Below are 9,258 nucleotides of genomic sequence, written 5' to 3'. Positions count from 1 at the left end.
GTCTACTTTAGAATGTTCTCATTGCAATACTGCAGGATCAGTGCTTGCCTGACCACAGTTGATTGACACCTTTTAACATTGCTGTATGGATTACAATATTAAAGGAAAGGCCAACAAATTCACAGCCATCATTTTCCTATAGCTGGGCCTCATGAGGGTACATTCTGGACTGGTCACCATTCAATCACATTCACCTACTGTATGTAGACAAGCATTCACACTCATGTTCACACCAATTTGTCTTCAAGTATGTTTTTGGCATGTGGGAGAAAGCTGGAGTATATAAACAATTCTAACCACAATGCTCCCCTCCTCTTAATAATGAAAAATACACATGTAGGCTAGTCTGTCAATCACATGAATAAAAAAATAAATAAACAAATGAATGAATAAATACATAAATAAATAAATACTTTTTTTTTTTAAATCAACGTAAACTAATAAGTCGTAAAAGAAACAATAAGAATAATGAACAATTATAACCACAAAGCTCAGCACTGTGCTCCGCTTCTCTTGATAATGAAAAATACACATGTAGGCTACTTTATCAACCACATAAATAAATAAATGAATAAAAGAATAACATAATAAATAAATAAATAAATAAATAAATAAATTAATTAATTAATTAAATAAATAAATAAATAAATATTCCTTTCTGTTAATTATATAATCAAATGTATAAGAACACAAACCCCTTGGGTGAGATTGGAACTTGAGTAAAACATGAATTAAAAAACAAAACAAGTAAATGAACAATTGCAGTAATTAAAGCAGATTCTGTAGACTTCTGATTGTTCAAGCCCAACTGTATCAATCAGTACAAGTATGTTTGTGTGTTTGGGATCTAAATGTCAGTGCCTCACTTGAAAATCTATTTGAAATATGAAGGTAATCAATTAAATTTGTGTGTGTTCGCGAAAACTATTTTTCTTCTGTGAAAATACTTATTATAGATACGCGATTTATATGTACTTTTTATACAATTGTTCTTAAGCGTAGATAAATATGTTTTAATGGGGTTTTGAATAGTACTGCAATGGGTTTTTTTTAAACAGAGGCAAATAAATAAATAACTACGTCACCAATCCGCGTCCGCCCACATTCGTCATCAATAATCGCCTTACGCATGGTCGTCGCGTTTGTTTTTTAGGGCGTTTTGGAAACACATTACAGTTGCTTTTTTGATTAATTGATGAAGTCCCCCGGTGGATTAATCGCTTTGTTTTATGAGGTAACTCCATGTTTTATTCACACTTCTTCGTTGCAAAATTTTAGCTTCTAGCAGGCTCGCATTCACGTTACCAGAATGTGGTCTCTGAAGGTCGGCTACTCAGCTCTAGCTTCTTCCAGAATTTACCGGACTAGAATAAACTGTCTCTCGACCGATCGTGTTTATTTTTCGGTCTGCGCGGCCTCTCCGGAAGAGATCCCTGTCATTCGCGTCCCTCGCTCTATGCAGAATCGCATTGAGAATGTGAAGCAAACCCGAGGCAAGAACAACATCAACACCAGCAAAGCTGGCAAACTCCTCATACAGAGTAGGAACCCCAGTTTGAACCAGTCTGCAGCATACACGCACGGCAAATTTGACGAGCCTACACTCTGCTCCAAAGGATGGAAGCACAAAAAGTCATTCGGGGATTATTTCACCGTCAACAACATCAAATCTGTCGCGCCATTTGTGTCTGGAAGCGAACAGGAAGGGGATATTATAAAGCCAGTGAGGACTTTCCATAATCTACATATCTCCAAGGAGCTGGTAGAGACTTTAGAACGCTTAAACATCACTCATCCCACTACTGTACAGCTTCAAACCATCCCCAAGGTGATGAGGGGTCACAACATCCTGTGTGCAGCCGAAACAGGAAGTGGGAAAACGCTGAGCTATCTGCTGCCAATTGTGCACAAGTTGCATGTGGATGATGAGGTATATGAGGAGGGGTCTTCTAAAATCCACGCTGTGGTTGTGGTACCCTCCAGAGAACTGGCTGAACAGGTGGCGTCTGTGTCCAGGAGACTGTGTGCCCCACTGGGAATGGTGACGCGGACCATAGGAGGCGGGCGAGGTGTAGGGCACATCAAGGGGGTGTTCAAGCAAAGCGTTCCTGACATTTTAGTAGCCACACCGGGTGCTTTGGTCAAAGCCCTGCGGAGACGCTTCTTGGATTTAAGCCAGCTGAGCTTCCTGGTAGTTGACGAAGCAGACACCATGTTCGACCCGAGCTTCGCCAACATGCTGGAGGACATTTTGCATCACACCGAAATCGCCAGCGTCCCAGGCGAGACGCAAGGCCCCGCCCGTAAGGCCCAGCTGCTTGTGGTGGGTGCCACCTTCCCCGGCGGGGTCGGCGACGTCCTCAACCAGGTGACGGATCTCGGCAGCATGGTGGTCATCAAGAGTAAGATGCTCCACTTCCTCATGCCGCACGTAAAGCAGACCTTCCTCAAGGTGAGAGGGCAAGATAAGATCCTGGAGCTCAACCATTACCTGAAGAAAATCCAGCAGGAACACGGAGGAGCAGGAGGGGATGCCGTCCTTGTGTTTTGCAACAAGGCTTCCACCGTCAACTGGCTGGGGTATGTCAAGGAAAATTCTGGTTGTTCTTGATCTCATGACGAGTTTTTTTTAATTATTTTTTCCACAACAGCTACTCGTTGGAGGAGATGGGGGTGCCGCACACTCGCCTCCAAGGGGAGATGCCGGCCGCAGTTCGTGCGGGCATCTTCCACAGCTTCCAGAAAGGCACGGTCAACGTTCTCCTGTGCACCGACGTCGCTTCGCGAGGCCTGGACACGTCCCGGGTGCGCCTGGTGGTCAATTACGACTACCCGGAGTCGCACACGGACTACATCCACCGGGCCGGCCGGGTGGGGAGGGCCGGCGGGTGCGAAGGCGGCGAGGTGCTCAGCTTCGTTACGCATCCGTGGGAGGTGGAGCTTGTGCAGAAGATAGAGATGGCGGCACGGAGGAGGACTAGTTTGCCTGGTATGGAGTCTGAGATACGGGACCCAAGACCTGTAACCGTGGAGACTGAAGAGTTGAGGTGATGGACATTATTGTACAACAACTTAAAACATACTCAATTGAATAAGTGTTCACCTACCCTTTTTCTATTGTTAATTTATGATTGTGGAAAATCCCTAAATAAATGTTCCTTTGCTATATGGCCTTGCTGCACTCTGTAATTCACCACTAGATGGTAGCATTTGTCTGATTTCAGATTGCCTAATGGACAAAACTGTCATCCTATTTTTTGTTTGTTAAAGATTACTCCACCACAAGGTCATTAATTAATGTTTATTTTTAGGGTGTTCTGTGCATTCCTGTGGCTTCCATGCTTGTGCTGCAGAATCACTCCATGCTACACTAATTATACATGTCTCCAATTTCAATAAACACAGGCCCAAACCTTACACCTTCACTTGATGTGGCGTCCGCATGGCCCTTGAAGCCTTATCTTGAAGGGGACCCCACCCTGTATTTTCTTTCCTCTTTGGCTGCGGGTAGCTTGTTGAAAGCAAAGTGTGAGCCTCAAAAATGAAACTTTTATTACGTTACAGATGCTACGTGGAATGTTGACACGCAGATTATGGATTACGGGCAGTTGACGGGAATCAATCCCATGCTAATCTCTTCCCGGAGACGTTTACATTTTTTGGGTGGGGGGGGGGGGGGGGGGGGGTTAAATACTGGGAGGAAATATGGAGATTTAGGTTGCAGACAGATGTGTCAACATGTCGCTTCCATTAGAATGTTTGGAATTTTACTTGGATTCTCAGTCTTGCCTATTGCCTTTATTCTCCATTTAACGCCAAATGAATTGCGTATATAATTAATAATTAAATCTAACAATTGCATAATTATTGAAAACGTAACCATTTATATATTTTTTAATAATATATTTGGGAAAATATAGTAACTTTTGCAAACCTATTAAAATTGAATTTCATTGGAAATTGTTAAAATAATTCATAGATGTTATTAACTACTACTACTAAAATTATTATTATTATTTTTTAAATTTATATATGAAAGTTATTTTAAATGATCAACAATTATCAGTTATTTCTTATTTAATAAAATCTTGGTGGTAAGGTTATTTATTTGGACGCTTGTGCGGGAGTGCCTGAATGGACTACAAAGCGTGGTCCATTTAAAGTGACGTATTTCCTTTTGTACCCTCACTGGAGGATCTGCTCCCCCTCCTCTTTTACGCGCACGCACATGCACTCACGCGCATTACACACTCAGTCGCCACTGTCTCTCCGAGCACACACACACTATCCGGCCACTTGGAAATCTCCCGTCACACCGCACAGGATATTATTTTGCCGCTAAATCAGCGGAAGTATCCGCCACCGTGCGTCCTGCGATGCGCCAGTGGAGCATCTGAAGGTAGGCTTCTTTTTTTTTTTTTTGATGCAACAATGTAATCCGATTACCGCGGCGCACACCTCTTCTGCGGCACACGCCGAAAAGCCGCCTGACCTTCTCGAGCTATCGGGGCTTATTAAATGGAGAAGAAGCAGTGCCGCGTGTGCGTGGCTGCCGTTGTGTTGCTGTACGTGTGCAATGACCGGTGAAGTTGCGAGCTCCCACCACGCTGAGATGCTTCGTTGAATCGACGCGCAACTTGTGGAGTCTTGATACAGACGAGCCGGTTCCTCCTGTGGATTCGCCGGCTCGGGCTGCAGCAGCACGCCCGGCGGGGAGGTGTCTCTGCCGGCTTTTGTTTGGAGAGTTGCCCGGACGAGGGACCGGGTGGGGGGTGGATTCGAATGCACGAGTACCCGCCATGTTAATGTACGGTGTCAAGCATTACTGAATGGATTGTTTGCAACTTTGTTTTATGACCCCACCCCTGCGTTATGCATGCAATGTAGGGATAATGAACCCCCCCACCGCAAATCATTGTATTGCTTCCTCGTATCTCTGAAAGAGGGTTTCTCTTGCTTGCTATCGGGGTCCTATGAGAGTGTGTTGCTTGCACATTAATGGATTCAACCTCCAGCTTCTCCATGCACGTTTGCTACCATGGTTCCACTGCCACACCCCTTCCCGTAGAGCAGCCTGGGAGTACTCCACCATGCTTTGTGTAGTATAGTCATCCAAATATAGGATCGTCCACTTTTATTGGCAGGTTTGTGTCAGTGATGGTGCTACACGAGGTTATCGACACAGAAATCTGTGTAGCTCCGCCAAACATTTGATTTGATATTGGGAAAATATATGTAGCCTATAAATTATGTTCTCAGCCACTCTATGTATCAGTCAAGCCCACTTTAGCCAAAGGAGAGGGGGAAAAAAATCAGGGAGGCGTCCCTGGTTTGTGCAGTATGATGCTAAATAAGGCGCTTTTTTGTCGTGTAAGGTGAGCTGGGAAGTGAAGCAGGTCAACGGAACCTTCTTCTCTCACCTCTGGCTGGCTGCATGTGTTACCAACATGGTGTCAGCATGCCAAATGATTAGCCCATGGGCCTGTCCTACAATTAGCTCACCAGTGAGGTGCACATTTCACTTTTTTATGCTTTTTTTTTTAACATCACAGTTTACGTTTTGAAAGGGCAATATTCCAAATAGCTTGTATACGGTCGTCCCTCACCATGCCACGGTTCGCTTTTATTGCAGTTTTTAATTTTCTAATTTTGTTTTGCAGATTTTTTTTTCCTCTATCGCAATATTTTGTGGAGATAATTTCTTCACACGGTCCATCACTGCTGACTTCCGTAACAATAAGCACGGGCCAGGAGGAAAGAGCATGTAAAAGAAAGAGAATGCCCAAAGTTTTGTGATCATTCACACTTATAAAGTGCATTACTAGTTTACATAACCGCATATTAAATGAACATCATTGGCTAATTTAAGGTAGCGAACATCGCTGGCTAATTTAATAGAGCCTATAACCAGTCGTTGTTTGTTGTAGCAGAAGTGTATCAAGCTGGTAGTCAGTAAGTTTTATAAAGGTCGGTGACCCATACCCTGATATCTGTATTTTCCACAATCTCACCATTCTCAGGGTGATTGCTGAAGGAATAGTGAATAGCTGTTGCTAAATCCAAAATATCCAATTTATCCTTGTTTTCCACACAAACACATTAAGCAACATTAAGCATTATGAATGCGTAGATTTAAACACGTGGCTGAGCTTTTGAAGCGTTGTGGTGGCGAACCTTTTCTATATTCAACTGTGTCCTTGCGCACAGTTGTGCATTTTTGGATTAGGTGTCTTTCAAAGTGCAGCTGAATCAACCGGGCCTTTTATTTTAGGAAGCCTTGTGTGACTATGTGGTTTGAAAACATGTTTTTCACAGTGGAGAATGAATTCTCACACATTGTGGAGAGGCAGCCGAGTGTTTGGCCTTCAGTACTTGGGCAGGATGTAAAATGCAAGAAGAGCAAGACTGTTTTTCACATTTTTAGATATTTTTTTTAATGTCACATCTCTAAATTACTGGTGACTTAAATTACAACATCTCCATATAAATTGCACAATACATCTCCTTTAAAATGCGTATTTTGTCCGCTTGCACAATCGATTTCCAAGTTATGTTCCAGGTCCGGCTAATTACCTGTGTGAAAATTTCCTCGCTGTCCATTGTAGTTAAATGCTGTTTTAACATGCAGCTCCCCATCCATTAACTCCGACTGTGACCAAACCGTATCCGACGTCCTTGTCGGCAAGGAGCAAATGAAGAGCTTTTTCATTACCTTAGCACTGATCCATGGAGGCTGTAGTGGCCGTGAACAGTAATGCTATTTGCCACTTAAATTTAATGTTCTCAAAGCGGCATGCTGAAACACTCTTGTGCCGCGCCGTAACTGTTCACATGTTTAGTGCTGAAATCACAAGGTACAGACGTGAGCTTCAATGGATTGAAAAGGTGACCAAGTCGATTGTTTATTGACGATCCTCGGGTGGGTGACTAACCTCTGGTGGTCATGTGTGAAGGGGTGTGGCCTGGAACTCCTCATTAGACGCACATGGCTTATTTATTGATTTTTGTTTGGCCCCGAATAAAAACAGGCCCGTGGAGAAGGAAGTGAATGATCCATAGTGTTCATCACTTTTAACTTAATGCACATGAGCGTGAGAGAGGCCGTGTAACGATCGCGGTCATAATAATAATAGTCCGATGGTAAAGGACAGTTGTGGAAAGATATTCAAATGAGGTATTTTGCTTCTTAGGAAATGGGGGGGAGGTATTGAACGAGCAGCATGTGTCCTTAGCGGTTAGCACGTCTGCCTCATACTTTTAAGGGTCATAAGCTTTTTGAACTGTACTTTACAGTTTGGATGCCCCTAAACATATTGTACACACACTCGCCCCTACAATTCATTGTAAAACATACACGAGTCTTTCGAGATACACAACGATACTTGTTGCCTTTTTCCAATTTTCTTATCTTGAATTGCGAGCAAAAGTCTGAGTTGTGCTAACTACGGTGGCAGCAAACAATTCTTCAAAAAAGAGGCCAAGTGCTTGCTTCAAGATGTTCATTGTTGCTCTCTGCTAAAATTTTCTTTACAACTAAATGTAAAATCAAGAAAATTAGCCAAACCACGTCACTTTTTTTGTGTCTTACAAAAGTTCGCTTACTTACTGCTAACACACAAAAGCAAATGCTAAGAAAACTAGCATTGACGTTAGGGTATTTTGAATTTCAACAACTTTTTTTTTTTATACCTTAAGCGCAGCAAACACATGCTGACCGAACATACAACAGTAATCACAGGCATATATTCTTCATTGTCTGCAAAAACTACACATTTTATTGCACTTTATTTGCTATAATCTTGTGTTTCATGATCAAGTCTGTAGTATGTCTGTCTGTATGTTGTACTCTGCACACATCAGAGTGAGCAACGCACTGCCTGTTGAATTATCATGATGCACAAACTGTTTAATTCTTTACATTCTATTTAATTATGTTATTACTGTATGTTTTTACTAAAGTACAATACTAGTGAGTGGTATTTTTGTTGTTGTCTTCTTTTGAGTTACAAACATGGTTACTGAACGAATTAAAGTCGTAAGAATCTGATAATGTAAGTCATGGAAAATTGTGGCATGGAATTGGTTCAATTTATTTTAAGAAGCGATTCGGTGGGAGGGTGCTTATACTTGTAATCTGTTTAAAGTGAGGAAAAGTATTAGTTATCTTTTTTTCCTTTTTTCGTTTATCTTTCATATATAAAGGTATAAAAGGGAGAAAGCAAAACACGCACACATGTTAATACTTTGATGTTGACAGAAATGTATGAAGAGGTGGTAGTCACTCGCATGTCATTTTTGAGTGTGAGTCTCTGTTTGCCCTTTTCATATTTTTTTTCTTCCAAATTTGGTCAACAATGTGGCTACTGAGGAATTTGTGGCCGAGTTCAAGTCGATAAGGCGGAATTTCACACTTTGTCGTGACTGAGTCGCTGCATGCATAACCTTAAACATGAGAGTCAAATCGCAACATTCCTATCAGGGCCACTTCCAAGAATTCGTCTTTCTTCAGCTTAGCACACATGACAACAGAGAACAACTTAATTAGGTAATATACTTGTGGAGGAACGGTGCATTTTTTTGTGCTGCATACTACTCGTCCTAAAGTATTTGTAAAGCCGTAGTGGTTGCCATGGTGATGGGAAGCTGCCTGGTAACGCATGATGATGTAACACAAAATTTAAACTTAAAGCGTGAAATTGTGCCTTCAACTAGACCACACATTTGATACGCTCACTTAAAACAACTTGTCAAAAAAAAAAAGAAAGAAGAAGCACTTGTTAACTCATTGTTTCAGTTCTATCCAGTTTGTATATAATAAAAGTTGCTAAGCTCAGAGTCGAGGTAGCAGTCCGACTGTGAGATGAATGATAGACAGTTATATTTGACTAATTTTAAGAGTCTTCTTTAAGAGCTTTTCCAAAACAATTTGTCATATGATCTGTTCCAGCTGTCCGAGTGTATTTATACATAAGCACACCAAAAAAGAATTATCCTTATTTGCCTCCTAAAAAATAAATGCTCTAAATAAATATGTTGTTATTGCTTTGTAAGTTTTACCCCCATCATTCTCACCTTCGACTATGATTAAAATAATTGTTTTTCCCCAACTTGATTTGTAACTGAAAATGTAATCAATGGACTTCTTTGTCCTTGCCTTGATGTCCTGGCCTGCTGAATTTTCAGTTATAAAATGTCCCGCATTATCTCTTTCAAGTGATTGTACACCTGAGTGATTGCTTGATTTTTAAAACTGCTTGT

At 41.7% G+C, this 9,258-nt stretch overlaps 2 protein-coding genes across 3 annotated transcripts in view; both read left to right on the top strand.

Annotated features, from left to right (window-relative positions):
* The first annotated feature begins 1,118 nt into the window (after positions 1 to 1,118).
* On the top strand, positions 1,119 to 3,417 carry ddx28 (DEAD (Asp-Glu-Ala-Asp) box polypeptide 28). The gene is made up of 2 exons (XM_086071629.1): positions 1,119 to 2,580; positions 2,652 to 3,417. The coding sequence occupies exons 1-2, from the start codon at positions 1,310 to 1,312 to the stop codon at positions 3,049 to 3,051; spliced, it is 1,671 nt and encodes a 556-aa protein (XP_085927755.1). The 5' UTR covers positions 1,119 to 1,309; the 3' UTR covers positions 3,052 to 3,417.
* An 832-nt stretch (positions 3,418 to 4,249) lies between these two features.
* LOC147176941 (talin-2) overlaps positions 4,250 to 9,258 on the top strand; it is a 74,128-nt gene continuing 69,119 nt past the window's right edge. The window contains exon 1 of one of the 2 annotated variants that reach the window (XM_086070892.1): positions 4,250 to 4,399. The gene's annotated coding sequence lies outside the window, so the exon portion shown is untranslated. The remainder of the gene's footprint in view (positions 4,400 to 9,258) is intronic. The other variant, XM_086070893.1, reaches the window with a different exon arrangement.

This window comes from Leptonotus elevatus, chromosome 3, assembly GCF_054856555.1.
Source record: "Leptonotus elevatus isolate MCC_2025b chromosome 3, RoL_Lele_1.0, whole genome shotgun sequence".
Lineage (NCBI taxonomy): Eukaryota > Metazoa > Chordata > Actinopteri > Syngnathiformes > Syngnathidae > Leptonotus > Leptonotus elevatus.
The sequence above is the reverse complement of the archived record's forward strand: the minus strand, read 5'-3'. Positions and strand labels throughout refer to the sequence as shown.

Coding starts and splice junctions, on each gene's coding strand:
- ddx28 (XM_086071629.1), top strand. CDS start 1,310: ATGTGGTCTCTGAAGGTCGGCTACTCAGCTCTAGCTTCTTCCAGAATT. Junction 2,581..2,651: donor TCCACCGTCAACTGGCTGGG/GTATGTCAAGGA, acceptor TTTCCACAACAG/CTACTCGTTGGAGGAGATGG.